The 23,176-nt window shown below is 36.6% G+C and overlaps 2 protein-coding genes across 3 annotated transcripts in view; both read right to left on the minus strand.

Moving 5' to 3' along the window:
- Window positions 1-13,521, minus strand: part of LOC129271845 (low-density lipoprotein receptor-related protein 6-like) — a 30,720-nt gene extending 17,199 nt beyond the window's left edge. Inside the window, exons 1-4 of the mRNA XM_064106859.1 lie at window positions 13,333-13,521; window positions 3,698-3,771; window positions 2,167-2,415; window positions 856-1,018 (exon numbers count right to left, since the gene is read on the minus strand). Of these exons, the coding sequence (XP_063962929.1) occupies window positions 856-1,018; window positions 2,167-2,415; window positions 3,698-3,758 (473 nt within the window). The 5' untranslated portion in view covers window positions 3,759-3,771; window positions 13,333-13,521. The remainder of the gene's footprint in view (window positions 1-855; window positions 1,019-2,166; window positions 2,416-3,697; window positions 3,772-13,332) is intronic.
- A 1,317-nt stretch (window positions 13,522-14,838) lies between these two features.
- LOC129271846 (low-density lipoprotein receptor-related protein 4-like) overlaps window positions 14,839-23,176 on the minus strand; it is a 57,035-nt gene continuing 48,697 nt past the window's right edge. For both annotated transcript variants that reach the window (XM_064106860.1, XM_054909107.2), the window contains 2 exons: window positions 22,624-22,809; window positions 14,839-16,551 (listed from right to left, as the gene is read on the minus strand). In XM_064106860.1, coding sequence (XP_063962930.1) covers window positions 16,469-16,551; window positions 22,624-22,809 — 269 coding nt within the window. In that variant the 3' untranslated portion in view covers window positions 14,839-16,468. The remainder of the gene's footprint in view (window positions 16,552-22,623; window positions 22,810-23,176) is intronic.

The raw sequence follows: 23,176 nt of genomic DNA on the forward strand, positions 1-23,176 counted from the left end.
ACGTGAAATCGGAAGTATTGAACTTTTCTCGCGCAGGATGGGCCAAACCGCTTGATGAATCTGGATGTTTTCCGTCGAAACGTCGTGGAATATTCTTAGATTAAGCTTGACTTTGGATTTATATCTTTTCCGTTGTTAATGAATATGTGTCTGCCCTAATTCCCCCGAAGTTGACTTAATCCTTGTTGGAATATACCGATATGTTGATAATTAACAACTTCTTTAGCCGGACACAATTTACCCCAAAATTGATTACTTGATCTTACCATTCTTAAGATTGTGAATAGATATAAGCTTGTCTGGATATTATTCAAATTTAATGGTTTTGAATTATTACTTGGATTAACTTGTGTTCTTGGAAACCTCCATATCAAGGGGTCCGCTAGTTTATGAAGAACGATCATGCTAGTGAACGAAGGACATTCACAAAATGACAACAAACATGTCGTGAGAAAATAAACGAAATCAAATAGAAATACAAATACCAGTTTGGTTATTGAATTATGCCTTTAGTAATATATTTTACAATGTCTTTCTTGTTGCCGTATGGGGCATTGCTGGGGCAGATTGCTGTAAGGTTAGAACCATTTTATACACTGCAAAAACTCAGGTGTTGATTTAACACCAGCCCGGAATCTATATATGTCCACACCAGAGAAGTGTTAAACAACACCAGTTTCGTTTTGGTTTAACACCAGAAAGGTGTTAATACATCACCAATTAGTATTAAAACAGCATCGGTTTGATTCCAAACTGGTGTTGTTTCAATACTTATCTGGTGTGGACATATATAGATTCCGGGCTGGTGTTAAATCAACACCGGAGTTTTTGCAGTGTATGGTCCTTGACTCTTACCTTCTCTTGTATGAAAGCGTGATACTCCATGGGAGGTTAAGACCGGTGTTGATGATAGTTTTCCTCGATGAGCCATCAAGGTTTGCACTTTCGATCTTCTCAAGCAAGGTGTCCGTCCAAATCATCCGTTCATCCTCCAAATCCAATACTAGTCCTTCAGGATCTACATATAATATTTCGTAATAGATATGTTTACTAGAATGTACACGGTACGTATTGACAGTGTGTTTTTACATAAAGCCTGGTCTCAACACACACAGTCTAACAACATATCAGACACTTGTAAGACTTAAAGAGGTAATCTTCATATTTCTTTGAGGATTTGTTTATTATGTTATTATGTTTGTTTTAATAGATTTAGGTAATTATTCGAAATTGATATACGCAAAATTTAAACAAACTGGCAGTATACTAGATGAATTATTAACACATATACGCTACCCACGTTTTCATATACTCATAATAGCACATGCATGAATCATATAGTTTTTTATTCCTTTATCATTTTTGTTTTCGTCATTTGGAATACCTTTTGCCAATTTGTTTAGCGTTTCCGTTAATTTGTTAATTATTTTCTATTCTATTATTATATAGTTGAATACTACAATGGCATTCACACTAGTCATTTCCCAGACACACAATTCACTTTCAATTAATATTTCTTTCTAGAATTCCACAACACGAGTATAGTTCCAATACCATACTTTATCCGCATTATTTATTTTGTAATTATATGTGTTATTGTTTGAACATTTTTTGTGTCATTATTACCATGTAAATACATCGCAATTCGGCCTTAGCCGCGATGATGTCTTGATTTTTATTAATAAACCATTTATCTATTTATCTATCTATCTATCTCTGGACTGAAAATAATAATATATAAAAATAGATAAAAAATCATCGAACAATCAGCGGAAAATGTATCAACGTCTGATAATAGCAAAGCAATCGACTTTAAGAATTTAGCAATATATTTTTGGGGAAATATATTTATACAGCTTAACAAATATTCAATAGGCGGGCTGATCAAGCAACGCCCCAATTTCCCATTGTTTTATGAAATTACATACATGCATCGTATTTGGTTCACTTTTCCCTACATGTGTTGCAGCAGTGATTATCTTACACAGAAGAAATGAAGTATTTATCTATTGAAGTATTTTTTAAAAGATTGTTATGGTAATTAGTGCGAGTTTAAGTGGACGTTTGTACAGATCACCCCCTCCAATAAGTTTTGGGAATGTATATGTGGATGGTGAATCCCCTCCACTCACCCCCCCCCCTTTACCCGAATTACATCCAACTTACATCCAACTCCTTCGAAATCATCAACCAATACTTCCTGCATTGAGCCATCGAGTTTAGCCCTACTAATTATCCCCCTACCCTCATCCGTCCAGTAGACCATTTCATTCCTGTAATCATAATCCACACCAACTGGGTCCTCAACCCCAGAAACAGGCAGCTTTCGGAAGGAAGATGAGAAGAAGTTCGGTCCGTTGTTGTCGCCTACATAAATGGCGCTGTCTGTGAGGTCCGTGAGGAAAATCTTATCCGCTGAAGAAATAGGTTTCACGACACAGGCATTATTTATATGTTACATAACATGAATCAAAGTCAAATTCAAATCAAATTTTAATTTATTTCCACATCTGATAAAAAAGACAAGTACAAATTCATATGCAGATACAATAAAACATTAAAATGAAACATACTCAGTTCGAAATCATAATGTGGTGGGAATTAAATAAAATTTACATAAAATGTTATACACACAAAACACACACAAAAAATACACACTTACACATGGCATTCCGAAATACGAAAATGAATAGAATAACAAAAAGACGTCCAAACACCCGTAATAGGCATATTTCGATTACTTTATTCTAGGCTTCATTTTCAAGTAGGTTTTTTTTCCTTTCAAACATATTCAAAATAGGGCATATTTTGATTTCTTGTGGTAATTTGTTCCCATAACTTGGGTCCTGAATAAGAAATGGTAGTTCTCGAGAGATTATAATTTAGAGTTGGTAGATGGAAAATATTTGATTGACGGGTTGCATGCTTACTTACATTTTTATTATATACAAAACAATTTTCTAAAGACTTCGGAAGCATATTTTTGGAGTAAAGAAAACATAAAGATGCAAACTGTTGCTTTTGTATATAAAAAATTGTTAATATACTGAATTTCTGAAGACAGGAGAAGTGTGTGGGAAAGGATGTAAATCAAACATAATTCGTATTGCTTGTTTTTGAAGAATAAAAAAATTGATTTAAATAAGTCTTTGCACAGCCTCCCTATGCTATATTACAGTAGTACAGATATGGCAAGATGGCACGTCCAGTATCAATTTTTAATACGACGTAATGTTAGACTATGCCTTAGGAAGTATAGGGGATGAAACTCACAATATAACACTATTAAGCAAGTATGGGAGGTCCGACAGGGGTCTTCCATTGCCCCGAAAGTTTAGCACGTATATTTTTGCATTATCGCTTTCATTCACTCGCGCAACTCATCGAAAAAACTGTATGTTTTAAGATTATGTCATTTTTGCGATAAAGGGACATTTCAAGTTGACTTCATGGGAAATGTGCAAAACGGAATTAGCAATATATCGTTACGGATTATGTCTGGTTCGAAATGTAAAGAGTGGGCTTATTCGACCACTGACCGGGCCACTGACATAAGACTATCTGATAATAATTGACCGATGTACATATTGTATGTAAATTGTAATTAAATTGTGATTGTAATTGTAATAAAAAAATATGTTATTTTGCGCTGGATCATTAGCACATGATTTATAATTAATAACAGCGAAGGACTTACCACACACATTCACCGAGATGAACAATGCAAAGAAGAAGGATCTTGTTCTCAAAGTAATCATCCTGGATCTTATTCTAAACAGAAATGAATCAATGTAGTTATTAAACAAATTTATTACCATTATCACATAAACTTTGGAATGAATGCGTTATGATTCTATCATGGTTTTTCAAGGCGAAGGTGTCTGTGTGTGTATTAGTAGAGACCAGGGTGAGTGCGTGTCTGCATGTGATGGTAATTGTGTATTGAACGGCGTATGTGGGGTGGCGCTTTGCTGGTTAAAGGGTGTCTATACATACTGGTGAGTAGTCCAGATAATCAGGGTACTAATGGATAATTCGTTTTTCCTTTCCAATCATCGCAGAGCCCAAAAGTATTTCTGATTTCAATATTCTGTTTTTGATCTACAAAAACGAAATCACAACGAGAGAAACGTGTTGTGATTCCGTTTTTGTAGATCAAAAACAGAATATTGAAATCAGAAATACTTTTGGGCTCTTTCTGATTTCTCATTCTATACTTGTGTTTGTTATCAAAAACAAAATCAGAACACGCTCTCCGCTCCGTGATTCTGTTTGGAAAAACGCAGACAGCGAAAACGAAATCGGAAACTTGCTTTCCACTTCCTGCTCTGCGAGTTTGTTTTTCGCACAGCCAACAGCCATATACGAAATACGGTTTCCGCTCCCTCCACCTTTTCGATCGTTATACACGTGCATGCGTGAATATAAAATCTACTCTCATATAAAATCTTCTCTCACGTGAATATTAAATGTTTGATTTTAGGTTGTACTGTTTTGGACTGTTTTTCAATTAGACATATATATTATGTATGTACATAAATGTAAGAAAAAAAAATATATATGGAATTAATCTTGTTAGAAAAAAAAAATGTATATCAGATATTTTGAGAACAAATTGAATTGATTTAGAATTTATTCATGACATTGTTTTACTTAATTTTCGTTAAGAATTGTGAAATGTATGGATGTGTTGATCACAATATGTGTACATTCTTAACCAAACTTTGTAATTATGGTGTGATTTGATTTAATATCGCTTTTTAATTTATGATCATAAATGTAATATTCTACTATGTTCAATTTTTGTTTGATGAGAGAGGAGAATAAAAGATTATAAAAAAAATGCAGCACAGTGCATGCATGTTGACCGGCAGGAAGTTGGTTGGATATTTAAATTAAAAAAATGCTTTAAATAGCCCGTTATTCCTTTAATTTTGTTAATTTGAGCCCTCTAAATGTGCATGCACCAGGTCAAATTAGTTTTTATCTTGTTGCCCGTGTCTAGTTCTACAAGTTATGATACCTGGTTACCCCGGCTAAGCCGTTGGGATATCCCTGAGGACCCCTTGAAATAATTACTTTTTTTTAATAAAAAAATGCTTAAAATAGCCCTTTATTCCTTTATTTTGCAAATTTGAGCCCCCTACATTTCCATGCGCCGGATTAAGGTAATGTTTATCTGATTGCCCGAGTTGAGTTTTACAACTTAGGATACCTGGTTACCCCGGCTAGGCCGTTGGGATATCCCTTGGCGCCCCTTGAAAAAAAAAATCAAAAATTTAAAATTTTATGCCCTTTTATTCACTCAAGTTGGTCCCCTAAATGTTCTTGCACTTGGGCATGCCAGTGTTTTTATGGTTGCCCGAGACGCGCTTCACCTGTTAAATCCCCTAGTTAGTCTTCAAAACCCTTATATCGAATATCGAATATTGGTCCAACTTCACACGCATTTTTATATCGAACCTGAATATCAAACTGTCCATCTTTACAGTTTGAATTTTGAATATCCAACCAACTTCCTGCCGGTCAACATGCATGCACTGCGCTGCATTTTTTTTAATAATCTTTTATTCTCTTCTCTCATCAAACAAAATTGAACATAGTAGAATATTACATTTATGATCATAAATTAAAAAGCAATATTAAATCAAATCACACCATAATTACAAAGTTTGGTTAAGAATGTACACATATTGTGATCAACACATCCATACATTTCACAATTCTTAACGAAAATTAAGTAAAACAATGTTATGAATAAATTCTAAATCAATTTAATTTGTTCTCAAAATATCGGATATACATTTTTTTTTCTAACAAGATTGATTCCATGATTATTATAAGGAATATATATTCCTTTTTCTTACATTTATGTACGCACATAATATATATGTCTAATTGAAAAACAGTCCAAAACAGTACAACCTAAAATCAAACATTTAATATTCACGTGAGAGAAGATTTTATATGAGAGTAGATTTTATATTCACGCATGCACGTGTATAACGATCGAAAAGGTGGAGGGAGCGGAAACAGTATTTCGTATATGGCTGTTGGCTGTGCGAAAAACAAAATCACAGAGCAGGAAGTGGAAAGCAAGTTTCCGATTTCGTTTTCGCTGTCTGCGTTTTTCCAAACAGAATCACGGAGCGGAGAGCGTGTTCTGATTTTGTTTTTGATAACAAACACAAGTATAGAAGTGGGTGCATATAGTTTGTGGCGGGGTCTCAAGAGTGACCTATGATTCAGATGAACTGTTTGAAAATTAGCAGTGCCCGAAATGTATTCTCCAAAGTGTATTACCTTTTTGGAATGATCCTGATCTATCTACTGAAGTCGTGTATAACTGTAATAATATTTCTGTCGACGCACATGACGATAGGTCAACCGAAACTAATGATTTTGCTCTAAAAGATGTTAAAGGTATAAAATTAGCTCATCTTAATGTCAGAAGCATTGTTAATAAAGTTGCTGATTTACAATGTTGGCTGAATAATAACCCTTATGATCTACTAGGAGTGTCAGAAACATGGTTAACAAAAGAACATTCTGATAGCTTGATTTCTGTTAAAGGTTATAAGTTTGAGAGGAAGGATAGATGTACTCATGAAGGTGGAGTGGGATGTTTTATATCAGAAAATTTATCGTATATAAGGAGATTGGATCTTGAATCTGTTGCCTTAGAAATAATTTGGTTGGAGTTGCAACGTAGTAATAGTAGCTCATTATTTATTGGTATATTGTATAGAAAACCGGATAATCATTTAGATTTTTTTGACAGTCTTGAAAGTAATCTTGAGAAATTGTATACAGTTACAAACAGCGTCATCCTTCTTGGTGATTTTAACTGTAATATACAAACCATAAATAATCTTTCTAGAAAAGTTACCAGTCTCCTTACTACAATGCAAATGACACAGGTTATATCTGAACCCACTAGAATTTCACCACATAGCCAGTCAGTAATCGATTTGGTACGTATTTCTGATGCACTTGTTGACAATATTATTAAGTCAGGAGTGCAGTCAGCTGGACTTAGTGATCACTCTGTGATTTTTACTGCAATTAAAGGGAAACATCAATCCCTTTCTCCGAAAATAACTAAATGTCGTTCATTCAAGTACTTTGACAGTGAGAAATTTAAATATGATGTAAGGAAAGTTGATTGGCATGAGTTTTATTCCTGTGGGACTGACGTTGAAAAATTGTGGCACTACTTTAAAAACACACTCCTGGACATTTGTGACAGGCATGCCCCCGTGATATCAGTGCGGCAAAAACAAAGAGGGGTACCTTGGATAAATGATGATTTTTTGGTGTTAGCACGCGAAAGGGATTATTATCGAAAGCAATTTAGAAAAACAAGATTAATTTATTGGTGGAATAAATTTCAGTTTTCCCGTAACAGAGCTAATAACTTGATTAAAAATTTGAAAAAGAAGTATTATCAGGACAAATTTAGGGACTGCAAAAAATGACATAAAAAAGAACTGGAACATTTTATCGAAGCTTATACCTAAGAAAAATAAAACCACGAGTCATGATGTTAAATTAACAATTGATAATGATCAAATACCTAACAATGAAATAGCTCACGTTCTAAACAAAGCCTTTAATGAAGTCGGCTCAAGGTTGCAAGCCGCTTTGGGTAATTTCTCGAAAGATTTATTAAACAATTTACAAACTCTGTTTATTCCAGATTGTGAATTTAAATTTTATGCAATCAAAAAGGAGTATGTTTTGAAAGAACTATTACATATTGATTGTTCGAAAGCGGTTGGAGTAGATGGCATTCACCCTAAGTTTCTTAAGCTGGCAGCAGAGAGTATAGCTGGCCCTTTAACCCATTTATTTAGTGCAACTTTACAAACTAGTGTTATTCCAGAAGATTTTAAAACAGCAAGAATTACTCCTGTACATAAGGGAGGATCATTTGATATTGACAATTATAGACCAATTTCTGTGCTTCCAGTCTTGTCCAAATACTAGAGAGAGCAATACATGATCAATTGTATAAGTACATTTACTTAAATGTAAATGATCTACTTGCAAATTGTCAGTCTGGCTTCAGACCGTCTTATTCTACTGCCACTTGTCTAACTGAGATTACAGACTTTTTGTATGATAAAATGGACCGAAAACATGTTACTGGTGGTATTTTCTTGGACTTACGCAAAGCTTTTGATGTTATTCCTCACAATTTTATACTTGCAAAACTTAAGTACTATGGTATTACTGGCAATGAATACAACTGGATGGAATCGTATTTAACAGACAGAAGGCAATTTGTAATGATTAACAGTTGTCGCAGTGAATTTTTGAAGATAAAATCAGGTGTCCCACAAGGATCTATACTGGGTCCATTGATATTTTGTATTTTTATTAATGACATGTGTAATTTGAAATTGCATGTACATTCTAAAATGTCTCTTTATGCTGATGATACCGCCATTTTTAATCACGGTGAATCAATTAAGGAGGTACAAAAGTATTTGCAAGATGATTTTGATTCAATAAGTAAATGGCTAGACTTAAATAATATGCATTTACACCCGCAAAAAACAAAAGCCTTGGTATTTGGTCAAAAGAAAAAGTTGAGGGGTGCTCATTTGTCAGTGAAATTCAGGAACATACAATTAGAAAATGTAAAAAAGATTAAATACTTAGGTGTCATGCTCGATCCGGGCTTGACTTGGTGCGAACATATTACTAATATCGTTTGTAAAATATCTCGGGCAAGAGGTTGTGTAAGGCGGATTAAGCACTTACTGTCCTTTGATATTATGAAGAAGCTGTACTTTTCTATGATTTTACCTTACATTGATTACTGTATTATATCTTGGGGAAGCAGTGCAAAAATACATTTAGATAAGATACAAAAACTTCAAAATAAATATGCCAGAATGCTTTTGAAAAAAGATTATAATACATCACACAATTCTTTGTTGCAGTCACTGAAGTGGCAATCAGTAGATCAGCGTATAAAATATCAGTATTGTGTTCTTGTATATAAAATAATGAATGATTTAGTTCCAAATTATTTAAAACCTTTAGTATGTAAACAGCCCGTGAAATACAGGACACGGTATTCTTTACGATGCCCCCTTCAGCTTCCCAAAGCTAGAATTGAACATAAAAGAAAATATTTCGCATATGTCGGACCCAAATTATTTAATGCACTTTCTTCAAATTTACAAGTTTGTACCTCCTTGTTAGTTTTTAAAAAATTATGCAAAGCCTTTCATACGAATTGATAAAGAGCGAAATGATATTCCATTGATTTACAATGCTATGTAGGTTTAAATTGTCACTTCCCACTCTATATTTTGGTGCTGATTGTTTCTGATGTTAGATATTTTGTATTTTTGATGTTGTTTGTTGTTGTTGTTGTTGTTCATAGTTATCTTGACATGTATTTTAAACTGCAGGGCGCCTTTGTAAAGCAGTTTTAAAAACTGAACAGGCCTACCCTGCAGTATAAAATAAATAAAACAAAATAAATAAATAAATAAATAAATAGAATGAGAAAATCAGAAAGAGCCCAAAAGTATTTTTGATTTCAATATCCTGTTTTTGATCTACAAAAACGGAATCACAACACGTTTTTCTCGTTGTGATTTCGTTTTTGTGTTTTCAAAGACCGAACCACGAGGCTTATTTCCGTTTTTGCTCTGCGATAATCGGAAAGGAAAAACGAATTATCCATTAGTACCCTGATTCCAGATGCTGGACCTTCGAGATTTTGTTTTCCTCCACACACTGCGCTCTAACCACTGTTCGCTTTTCCCATTGATCGCGCGATCCCCAAATTTACCCTCCTACCGAAGTAAAGCCCCTTTCACAATTGACGTACGACCTGTTTACGACCGCCTGCAACAGTTTTTTCTTGTTGTTGCACGATCGATCTCTTGGTGTCTTGCGAGCACTCGCAGTGGTTGTAGACGAACGCACGAATTTGAGGTGGTCGGAGGTGGTCGTGACTGGTCGCATCTGAATTTGAACATGTTCAAAATCCAAACGCGATCAAATACGATTGATTTACTCGCAACAGGTCGTACCATCGGTCGGGCGATCATCGTGTGAGTGTTGTTCAACGTTGTACGACTTGGTGCGAGAGGTGACACAACTACGTATAGTCGCATTTAGTCGACTGGAGGTCGTACAACACTTGCACATGCGCTAGATACCTAAAGAGACCAGTCTTGCGACTGGTTGCGATAATATAAGACTGTTGCAAGACCGATCGAAATTACGGCTTACAACATTCCACTACCGTTGCATTCGCATGTATGCGACCGTACAGCCCCTTTCACAATTGACATCCGACCAGTTTACGACCGCCTGCAACAGTTTTTTCCTGCTGTTGCACGATCGATCTCTTGGTGACTTGCGAGCACTCGCAGTCGTTGTAGACGGTCGCACGAACTCAAGGTGGTCGTGACTGGTCACATCTGAACTTTGAACATGTTCAAAATCCGAACGCGATCAAATACGACCGATTCACTCGCATCAGCTCGTATCCGGGGTCGTACCATCGGTCGGGCGATCATCGTGGGAGTGTTGTTCAACGTTGCACGACTTGGTGCGACAGGTGGCACAACTAAGTAGTCGCATTTACTCGACTGGAGGTCGTACAACACTTGCACATGTGCTAGCGACCTACATGTACAGAGACCTGTCTTGCGACTGGGTGCGATAATATGATGGGCCATAAGACTGTTGCAAGACCGATCGCAACGGCTTACAACATTGCACTACCGTTGTGTGCGACCGTTCCCCTCGCAATCCCTCGTGCAACACTCGCATGTGATCGCACGAGCACAATAGGATCATAAGCGACTTACTCGTGCAACGGGTTTTACTGGTTGTTTTTGTTGTACGATAGCTGTTGCAACTGTGAAAGCCTCTGTGCGATATTATGAGATGACTGGCGATTGATGCCTGTTGCAGCCTGTCGCACGACCAAAAGGTCGCAAGTGGTCGTACGTCAATTGTGAAAGGGGCTTAGGAGGGTAAATTTGGAGATCGCGCGATCAATGGGTTAGTGCAGTGTGTAGGAAAAGCGAACAGTGGTAAGAGCGCAGTGTGTGGAGGAAAACAAAATCTCGAAGGTCCAGCATCTGGACTAACTGGTGAGCAGTTGAGTGTGAGGGTGGGTGTGTGTGATGTGTGCATGCATTATCTTTTTATGTGATCTTGGTTATTTATCTTGTTAAACTCCATATCGATGCCAAAGTTGGAAAGTGGTCACTCAATCATTGTCAATAGATATTCATAATTCACTGACAGAACTAAAGCTTAGAATATACTCTCTCAACATGCACTCTCTGAGTGCATGCATTTCTTCTTTCTTAGTACAATTTTTTTTTTAGATTTAGATTTATTCATTTTCCGTTCACAAAGCACAACAAAATCAAACAATACATAATCAAATTTAAAGTACAACATCAATCGGAATAAGGTATAAACAATGAGAACTAATGCGAACTAAAGTAACTTTGACTATAATAACTATATAAAACAGAACGGAGGGGCTTGCCAAGAAAAGCAAAGCTTGTATGAGAGGCAAGCCCCCGTAACTTAGTTTCAGTACGTATATTACAAAACTATAGTATAAAGGAGAGGCGGAAGACAGATTAAAAGGAGGCTTTACAAAATATCAAAGGTAACAACGAACGAGTGACACAAATTAGAATAAGTGATAAAAATGATAATAATAAAAAATAATAACAAGATGGTTACAATAATTGTGATAATGAGGGAGGAACAGAGAGGCAAATGTACACTCTAAAAAACGAAGTGCTAATTCAGCTCTTAAAGAGCGTGTATAGTGACTGCACTTCGGAGTGCTGATTTTTTAGTTCAAATTTGAACGAGAAAATCAGCACTCCGAAGTGCAGTCACTAAACACGCTCCTTAAGAGCTGAATTAGCACTCCAGTTTTTAGAGTGTAGGGAGAGAGGGGGGTGCAGGTACAATTGGAGGTGCAAAGAGGAGCATGGCAGGTGCGGGAACAGGTCGGCGGGCAAGTTGTATCCTGGGAGGTTAAAAAAAAGTTTGTGTTGTATATAGTTTTGGTTATATGCTAGATTGACTTGTTTGTGTAAAGTATTGCCAAATAAGCATCTTTTTAAGGTTATGTTTAAAAATTGTGATGCTTGGGTATTCCTTAAAGGCGTTGGGCAAGGAATTCCAATATACGGGACCAGAAAACTTGATTTACGTATCTCAATATCTGCATTGTGCGTATCTGTATAGAAGATATAGTTTTTTTTAAAGTTTATTTTGAAGGACAAAGTTGATCTATCTAGAGACAATGTGCTATAAATCAGAATCGTCCCTGACTATATAGAGGAAATTGTATATATTCCATATTATTGCACATTAAATGTGTGTAAAATCATGAAACTGTATAGATAATAAAAAAAAACCTATAGGGCTTCATGCTCGTATAAAAGAATTTATAATTTATGGCCATCTTTTGCCGCATAGTAGTTCTCCATGAGTGCATAAAACGTTCATCCCTTTTTCGTTTACCTACTTTTCAATGTGTAATAGAACTATTATAAGTTCAAAAGTGTTTTTTTTTCGATGTTACACACTAAACATCTAAAACGACAGATACAAGCTTATTCAATTAGATGACAGGGCATTTGACCCTGCGACATTTGCTCCGATATTAATATCTCAGAGGGCATCGGGTTAGAGTGAGGATTGTGGTAGAGTTTATGGTTCAAAATAATGTGAAGATAAAGATAAGGACTTATTTAAACTCTAAAATATTGGGTAAAAATGCTCCATGAGGGTAATTATGTGTCCAACCAACATTGGGTATTTCTATTGGGCAATTTTATTTATCCAATGTGATGAAGATTTTGCCCATTCTAAAGTAACTGTTGCCTATTTTTTAACCTTACTGAACAATATGCTTCCAGCATTGGGTAAAATACTGCCCCAAATTTGTTGGACACATTACCCTCGTGCTGGTTAAGATCTTACCGAATAGTTTTACAGTGTACTTTTGGAGGTTAAATTTTATGTTTCGCTTAACGTGCAGATTTTTCAACGGAGCAATTGTCGACGGATCAAATTTCATTGAACCGAATTTAATATTCATAGATTTCAACCCATGATTCAATTTAATCGAATGAAATCTAGAATGATCAGTTGAAAAAATAGTGAAAATTAACCAAACCAATATAAAAAGGGAAAATGCACAACATAAGCCTCTACCCGACACCATAAAATAGGAATATATCCTATTACTTCACTCATATTAATTACAGTAACCGTGATATAATAGACTCTACTTGTTAAATACAAAACTCTTACCTGTTTATCACTGCAAAAATAATTTACACTGTTGAATGAAGGGGTGAACTAGTTATTACTGCCGCAACCCTTACCAATTACATTGTTGTCTATCACTTGAAGAATATCAACAGAATGACGTTGATTTCTTTAAATGATATTGGGTAGTTTTGTTGTGGAAATTTTTCCAGTCAACTTCCTTTTCCATATAACTGGCTTCGAATAAATAATACTTTGCCCAGTTTAAATTTATGACGTAAATTTATGGTGCATGTTATGACTTAAATTGCAGTACACAGACCTTAACGAGAAATGCCAGTAGTTGCAGCAAACACTGATTTCGTGAGAAAGTCTGTAAAACGAAGGTTAAGTATGACAGTTACATAAACTGAACTTTGTGAAATCATAAAATCTAAGCTGAAAAACGATCACACTGAAGATCGCCAACACAGATAGGCACACGTGGGACAGTGTATTTTTATTGCTGGAATAAAGACCCGACGGAAGTGACCGAATCCGCGCTTATTTTGCTTATTTCTCAGCAATTACACAATTTCTTCCAGAATCCTTTGGCACATATTTTTTATTCATACAAACAGACACTTGGGTGGTCATTATATTAGATTCTGTAAAAAGTCATTTTGAGATCGTTACCAGAACTGGAATTTACCTTTAATAAAAGAAGACGGCTGTATATTGCTTTCAATAAACATGATGATATTACGCGGAGTAAAGCCATAAACTGTTTTTTAATGTAACAAAGTTGTATTTGGCAATAGCAATAAAACTTTCTGTATATAAAACAACACGAATGGGATCTTGCGTTGATAATAATCAGGCCAGTGACATTAATTTACTGAACATACATCGTCACAACTAACTACCCAAAGTCATGATGATGAAAATGTTTCATGAAGAACGTTTTTTCATTCAAATTACTCTACAGTATATTTACCAAACAAAAACACAAGGAACCGAATAATAAGTTATACCATGACGTTTACGACGTTTGCTGAGAAGCACAATAAGCCGAAGAAGGGATTGTTTTCGCTAGAGAGGGGGGTGGGGGGTCAAAGAATGATGCCCCATTCCATAAAGCAATGGGTGGTGCAACAGGGGACACGGGGCGCCTACCCCCATGGTTTTGTTTAACTAGTGAAAACATGGGGAGAAAAAGAGAAACTTTATTGATTAAAAGAGGATTGTCTGAGTCGTGTAACACTCAAATGACGTCAGTATAGGCTGTCTTGTTCTCTATCTGATACTTTTTCACCGCGCCCCTATTCACCAACGTATACTGTAAAAAAAATAAGTGCTAATTTAGCACTTACAGTGCTTGTATAGTGACTGCACTACGAGTGCTGATTTTCTAGTTCAAATTTAAACTAGAAAATCAGCACGCGTAGTGCAGTCACTATACAATCACTACAAGTGCTAAATTAGCACTTCATTTTTTACATTGTACGCTCCCACACACATAAACACACATTAATTCACAATTGAAAGTATCTAAATCAAAGAGCAATATCAATTGTTTCATATTTTATTGCTAAATTTGTAAACAAAGGTGACAATGTATCCATTCCTCGTCGATTATAAAACAATAATCAATTCTACTACATATACTTTGGTAAGTTTACCTAGCGAGGAAATGTAAGTTCCTTTGTCCTCGTAGCACTAACTTGCGAAAATTGATTAAATTTTTACACGTGTATTGATTAAATTGTTACATGCGTATTGCATGTAACACAGTAAATCACAATATCTAAATCAATTGCGGCACTTACAAAAGAATCAAAATCATCAACTAAATTACCCTTAATCTTATTTAGTAAGGCCAACTGAAAATATCTACAGTACACTATCTAAAGCTGAGTTGTATTTAACCAAACATTTGAACAATCGAGTCGATTAAATTTAGCAAGCAAAATAATGTAAAAGCTAGCCTGACCTGAAAGTATACATAGTAACCATGGTCACCACACTGACACTGTAAAATACAGTGATAACACTGAGTTTCACAGTGTGTTTACATAGTGATTCCACTGCGGTAAATAAGTACACATTTTTCACACTGTGGTACAAAGTGTGTCAACGCTGAATTATCGCTCGCACATTATTATTTCAACTAATGAATGAATAAGTGTCCCTATTTTATCACAGTGGAAACTACGTAAAGACAGTGTGGAAAATTTATTGATTTTTCTTCACGTGTACACTGCGAAAATAATGGATTTTTTCACTATTTTTCGTAAATTTGTTCAGAGGGATCACACACTGTTGACCAGTGTAAAATTTGTTTCAATTTATTTCAGTAGAATGAATATATAAACACAGTGTGAACACACTGTGAAAAAACAACCGTATGTTTCATTGTGTTTTCTTACCGACTATGTAAACAATGTGAGGTTGACGTTATCACGCAGTAACGAAAATAGGTCACACAATGTGATCCTTTTCAGTGTGTGTCAACTATGTGCCATTTTTATGCGATACAAACATCACACTTTGTGTTCACACTGTCATGACTGTGGTCATGTGTTCATAAAAGTACACTAACCTATGTATTGACTGTATCGATACACTGTGTTCATGATGTGTTTTTCCAGGAGGGGCAGTAGGCTTTACCTATTTAGTATCTTTGAAATTAAGTGGTACACACCATGTACTTTCTACTCAATATGTACATATACCATAATTGTAATTTACACATGTAGAATAAACTACATATATAGATGGTACTTACTCTAGATTAATATAAAACACCATATAAAGTATGCTATAGTTGATTTAAACATAATTATAAAACTACTTACAAACATACGAATATCCAAGACTACCTGATTTGCATAAAAATTCGTTATATCATCGACCAATATTAAAATAAAACGGCGAAATAAGAACAATGCATAAAACACCTCTCAGTATTATAAAGGAATAGGTGAAAAGGATGACATATAAAGTGAGGTTTTTATGCCTATCTCGAGTACAATAAAAACCTAGTTGCAATAATTTTGTACTAATTAAATGAAAAGCCACAAACAGATGATTGGCTACATGTAACACAGATGGTTTTAAAAATATCACCTTGTTTTTAAAATCTGAAATGATTTACTTGTTCTCAACTTGACAAAAAATTCTTAATTTTGATGATCACTCAGGCTTTCCCACACAGCTTCACGGATAAAACGGAGAGGGTGACCAAACCATAGGAGATTCCAATCGCAGCTCCCTTCGATCCTGAAAAAGAAATGAAATATCTATGGTCATGATGGTTATGCTTTTAAAATTAAACACAAAGATAAAATATTCATGATTATGGAACTAGTTTACACATTGCAGAGTGTCAAAACTGAGCCTGTCAGAACATTTCTTTTTCGGATGACGGATCCAGTCGGATTTGACACAATGCTTTGGCGGAGCGAGCCCACAGGGGCACAAACCATATTGAATAGTATTGAGTTAAAAACCAAGAGTAGGCCTGTACTGACCGCACAGAAACGCTGTTAGCGCTAACAATGCGCTAACAGAGACACTGTTACAACCGGTAATGTGGCAGCGATGCCTAATGTTGCAATAATGCATTACTTACACACTAAAATAAATGTTTTGACTTTACAATCCGAAAGATGTGACTGGGCTTACTGTTAGTGCTCTGTTAGGCTAACAACGTTTCTGTGCGGCCGGTGCCATAGACGAATTGGACCGGGCAGCCGATCGGGGCTGGAGGAACTAATCGGCGGCTCTTTATCCGCCGATTAGTTCCGAATTTTGTTGTGTGATGCGATCGTCATAGCCGATTTGTTCCGACCAGGCGATTTGTTCCTATACGCCATTCATGCAACTTTGACACCCCTACAGCAAAAATGTGAAATTCCAGTGGTCCTTTTCAACCAATTGGCTCCTCCAAATCAACCACACCCACAGTTGCCGATATGAGAATCTTATTTTGGGACATAGAGATGTATATATGTTTTGGGAATACAATTTATGCATTATTTTAGCACACTTCCAATTATTGATTACAGCTGTGTGGGGCCACGACGCCAGATTCACACTGAGTGCTCCCTTTGTACGCCTGTGCTATTCGGGGTGCGAACTTCGATTTTGTATAGATCTATATGTCTTCATTACTCAAGTTAGAAACCGGGGCAAGAAATAGGATGGGATGGCGACTGGTGTGCTGAGGGTGGGTGGGGGTAAACACTGCTGCGTTCTCACCAAAACCCCGAAAGTAAGTAGAAAATATAAAAATAATGCATGTAATATATCAAGAAAAGAACTAAAAGCTTAATAGTCCAACAAGGCTGCCAAAAACACAAGGAACTCTCAGTGACACCTCATTGAGACAAATACACACACACACACACATGCACAAAAGGATAAGGGAACACATGTAGATGAAAATAAAAGGGAGATTCGGAGAAGAGATCGCAAAAAATGGGGGAAAGTATTAAAGAGAAAAGGGGAAAAAGGATGAGGGAATTAAGGAGGGAGGAGAAAGGGAAAAAGAAGGGGGACAAGGGGGGAGGGGGTTAAATAAGGTTATAAAAGAGCGTTGGCGGCCATTTGATGTTTGACCTGTAAGGAGGTGCAAAATTGATCATAATTATGTTCGACCTTTGGGCGGCAATTTGATGTTTGGCCTGGGGCGCATTCATGTTTCACATGGGGGGGGGGGGGGGTACAAATTGACATTCAATTACTTAGGGGGCATCAAATTGACCTGTATAAATGAGGGGCCACCAAATTGACCTTGAACTCGGGGGGGGGGGGGGGGGCTTTGGTGCTGACATAAGCAAACACACACACAGGTGCATATTTTATGACGACTCAAAACTGGTCGTAGCTTTTTACGATCATCACAGCTTGGCGCAATAAGAGATACTAGGCAGCTACAAGTTTTGTATTGTCATTTTTTCACTGATCATTGAAGTATATGTGGCACCGACGCACAGTGGGCCGGGGCGAAACAAAAGTGCGCCAAAAGTCATTTTGGGCAATTTCAGATTTTTATTTTTTGTTATGCCCAGCTGAAAGACAACACTTTGAAGAATACTTCAGCAAAATATTTCATTCCGAAATTTGCATAAAGGTTGTTAATTTCCAACCTCAAATCGTAAAATGTGACATTTTGCGAAATGTCGCGTATATGACAACCTAGTTGAAAAACAGGCAATTTCCCAGGAGGTTTTTCATGTAGGAATCTGAAATGGCTCCAACATAATCCTGATATATTCTTTTTTGTGTGTGAAAGGGTTCAAAGTAGATAAAAGACACCTTTCAGGAGGTTTATAGTATGATTATTCCTCGAAATAGGCTGAAATCCATGTTTTTTGCATTTACATTAGAAACGTTTGGATTTCCGTGGATTTCCGTCTAATTTCTATCATCATCATTTTTTCTGATGTCTAAGCTTTAAGACGATACCAAATTTAGCTGCCCGTTTTTGCCCGTTGCCATGTGAGAGCCGATTTTACTTGACACAACACCCCCGAAACCTGTTCAAAAACGGTAATTTTATACCGCGCAGTCATCGTAGCGCACCGTATGGGTGTACATTGCCGTTCGCTTTTGCACGGCGAGGACGATTCCCCTTCCATTCCATGAAAATGACATGAATTCCGGGCAAAATGTAAACAAAATAAAGGTTGCTAACGCAAATAAGGGCTATACTCACAACTCTTCCAGAGTTAAAACTTACTTGTAGAATAATTTCAGCCAAAAACCCTCCTCATAGTAATACATTCTTGGTGCTAAATACACTGCATTTTACACAAGTAAACACAACTTCATAAAGCACGGTTAATATTTTTCAGATTTTCTTTTTTCTTTTTATAAATCTAATTAATGATCATTTTGATGCTATAAAATTATTTTCAGGATCTCATACACACTTTTTAGGCATGTGAGAAGCCTAAACCAACATTCACTCTGGTCAATCTTAAAGTAGCACATAACACAAAATTTATATACTACACATTGTCTAGCGTAATTTGTCTTCACAGATAGGTTTTAAGTAGCCAATCAAAATTTGGTATCAAGGTGACGTCAAATCGGCTTTAGATTATGTTCAGTCGATTCTACCCCCAAAATTACCCATAGTCAACATGTTAAAGTAAAAATTTAACACGGAATATAATTTTGGCGCACTTTCAACTCATTCTGGCCCACTGTGCGACGTTCTGTCCGCGGGTCAATTATCACGCTATATATTTCACTAAATGTATACATATGAAGAAAAAGGCGAATAATATAATCAGGGGTGGCGGAGCAAATTTGAAAGTGGGAGGGGCACGGGGAAAATGGGGGCACTTCATCTTATGAAAAGTAACAATTTTAATAGAAAATAGTCTACTATCTACCCCAGTGGCATGAGGCAAAAGTTTTGAGGGGGGGGGGGCAGACTTGGTGAACGATTTTTTTTTAGCTGCGGGCAAGCAAAATGTTGACAAATTTTAATAAAAAATCTTATTTGTGATATATAGATTTTGACACAATTTTCAGAGAATAATATATGTCAAAAGGGGGATTGTGTGCAAACAGATAACCCCCATGCCTAAGGTAGTGCAAGATGTCATCGCATTAGATAGAAAAATCACGGTCCATGTTTACAATAAAAAAATAAAATGTTGTTTAATTAAGGAACCAAACGGCGGCTCTCCTATCGTTTCGGCAAAAATTTGAACCAGTCATTTGGATCTGGCGGGCCCGATCGACTAGCCGTATTGTACTGGCAGTACTAATCAGCTAGCCGTTTTGGACCGCCGGTACCCGGGCCAATTCGCCTATGACACCGGCACTGATATTTACAGGTAGGAACTATAACGTACAGAGTAAAAACACCCGCGCTTGACAGCTGAGTACGTAGAAAAAAAACTCAATTACGTGACGTCACATTGTGCTAGGAGGGTTGTGATTCCATTGAGTAGTACGTGGAAAAATTGTTTATTATTTTAGTTTCCATGTTATGTATTCGATTTTGTTTTCGACTTGCAGAGGAAAATGGTACCGACGATTATTCAGTACTCAAAATGGATGGAAACCTAAAACTCTTCACTATTTTTTTTGTGTGATTTCTTTGCGTTGCTCTTACTGGTCCTAGATTGGTAGGTCAGAAGAATTTGGTACATATCTGAATGCAAATAGAATTGAATAAATGCGCCAAATAAGCAGAAAATAGAACATGACAAAAACTGTTCCAAAGCTGTAGATTTCCTCAATTTAAGTTTGCACGAAAACGCATTTATGATATCTCTATGTGACCGAAATGAACAAAATAAATGCGTAATCTGAAAAAAACCCAGAAAAAACACCCATGGAATCACAACGTCTTAACACAACATAACGCCACGGTCTTGAGGCCGAGGAAAAGCACAGGGAAGTCTATTTTCGAAGCCCTATTGAAGCTATTCTTGAGCAAAATACTCAACTGGTAAGCGGTGAAAATGCGTAAACATTGCATTGCCGGGTTAGGTAGTTTGTAAGTTTCAATTGGTTTATGATATGTAATTTTTTCTTTAGTAACCGGTCTTGTTCTTTAAACCCGGTTGGCCCACCACCATCGTAGAGAGCTCCTTATTTATCCTCAGGGGTAGACGATAGTTATCGTACAGAATGGTTTATATCATGGACATACAAAGAGATGGACATTTTATTGGTTATTTAATGAATACAACTGTCATTATTATCTAAATAGCAGTATCTTTATATTTTTTTTATTATATTATGGTCGCAGTTACTAAGGCCATGAGTAAAGGACCTGGGATTTTTTTTTGCAGGGGTGGTGAAGTAAATTTAACAAGCAAAACGAAAAAGGGTCTCACTACAACATGAAGGTCGTTTTGGTCCCGATAAATTTGACCAAAAAGGGTTTTTACTACAAAATTTAAGTCATGTTATACCCTTTTTACACAGGATTTTCTTAGCCCCGGACTATCGCTAACCCCGTACTATCCTTAACCCCGTACTATTTTTTTTCCTTTTCACACATGCCAAATTGTTTTTTCTAACCCCGGATAAGGAATGCTTGCTTTTCACACACGAAACTCGCTAACCCTGGACTAGTGGTTTTTGTCGATCATTCGTAGTACAAGTACTTCACTCGTACCTTTTTTACACACGCTAAAATTTCCTTAACCCCGTACTATAGGTGGGGCCAAATTGCCATTTAGACCCACCTATAGTACGGGGTTAAGCTTAGCCCACTTTCGTTTTACACTAGCGATCTTAACCCCGTACTATCGCTCTTAGCACCGCAATTGCTGGGATAACCCTGCTTTTTTGCAGGGCCAAATAATCCCGTACTAAAGGTGGGGTTAGCCCACTTTGCAAAAATGCTGTGTAAAAAGAAAGTGGGCTAAGCTTAACCCCGTACTATAGGTGGGGCTAAATAGCAATTTAGCCCCACCTATAGTACGGGGTTAAGGAAATTTTAGCGTGTGTAAAAAGGGTATTAGTTACATTTCTACTATTTATCATAACTACCAGATTTACAGAAGACACTGCCTATGGAAAATAACACACTTTACGCAGCACCCCCAAGAACAAAATAGGCACCCCCGCTTCCCAGGGCCATGCCATGATTTTTTTTAAGGAGCAGTTCGTGATTAGACATCGATATTAGCAGAGATTGTGTGCACAGAAAATAATAATTTATTTAAAACATTGTGCAGTCCTGGTAAACAATGTGTTTTATTTGTGTAAATGAATGTTTGTTTCAATGTCGAGGCTATATTATGATTTTATAGCCCCATTTCCCCATGTTTCCCCCATGTATAATATAGCGTCAATGCACACAGCATGTAGATATTGTGTGATCTCAAAGCTATTGAGGTCATTAAGTGTGTTAAGGGAAAGGAGGTTTGCGATCGAAAATGTCACAAATATCGTCTGTTTCTCAATTATTTTCCTGCTCCAAATCTGAAACATGTCAATAGGAAGGTATATTATGAAATATATGACATCAGCCAGCGCCAGTATCCGCCAACAGAATTCAAGACCTGGAAAAGTATTCCCGTGTAAACGACCTGATACGCCTTGATAGTCGCTTTTGTCAAAACATATGTATGTTCTAAGGCGCACATATTTAGGTGGGTGGCCATCATTGCATCAAAGGAAGGCTCGCGTTAAACGTCCATCTCTTTGAAGGTCCATGATCAAATGCATGGTATTTCACAAAGTGTACAAATCTTAAAACCCATCTTGATATCGTACTCTATTAAAGCAAAGCTTATTTTTGCACTCTCAGGTCTCATCGCATCTCAGTTGATGAGAGGAGTTGATTATTTGATTACAATAGATCATATTTACCAGAATCCGTGCAGTCGATCGATGTAGCTGTATACCAATCGCCTGTGAACCCATTGCACACATGTGTTCTTTCATCGTTACCGTTATCACAGACTTCAACCAGAGTTTGTTCGTTATAGTATATTGGACTGGGGTTCACAAAGTGGGTATCAGGATTCACATTATAAGGTAGAGGGCATGTGATTTCTGTACAGCAATATCAAATGAAAATGAATATATTCCGATGAAAACAACACAACGAAACAACATACGTACTTGAATTAAAAACGTTAGCATGGTTAGTAAGGAAACAGCATAATAACTTTTGGTCAAAAAGCGGGATTCATGCACTGGTAGGAAAAACAACTCTTTAACGTTTCTGATACTTATATTTACGACTATACCGGGCATGGTGGATCAGTGGTAGAGCATCCGCCTCATGAGTGAAAGGTCGTGGGTTCGATCCTTGGCCGTGTCGTACCGAATATTTAGAAAAATTGACCTTCTGCCTTCTTGCTAGGAGCTCAGCATTAAGATTGGAGAAGGGTATAATATTAACATATTGTATTATGTT

Source organism: Lytechinus pictus, chromosome 11, assembly GCF_037042905.1.
Source record: "Lytechinus pictus isolate F3 Inbred chromosome 11, Lp3.0, whole genome shotgun sequence".
NCBI classification, from domain to species: Eukaryota; Metazoa; Echinodermata; class Echinoidea; order Temnopleuroida; family Toxopneustidae; genus Lytechinus; species Lytechinus pictus.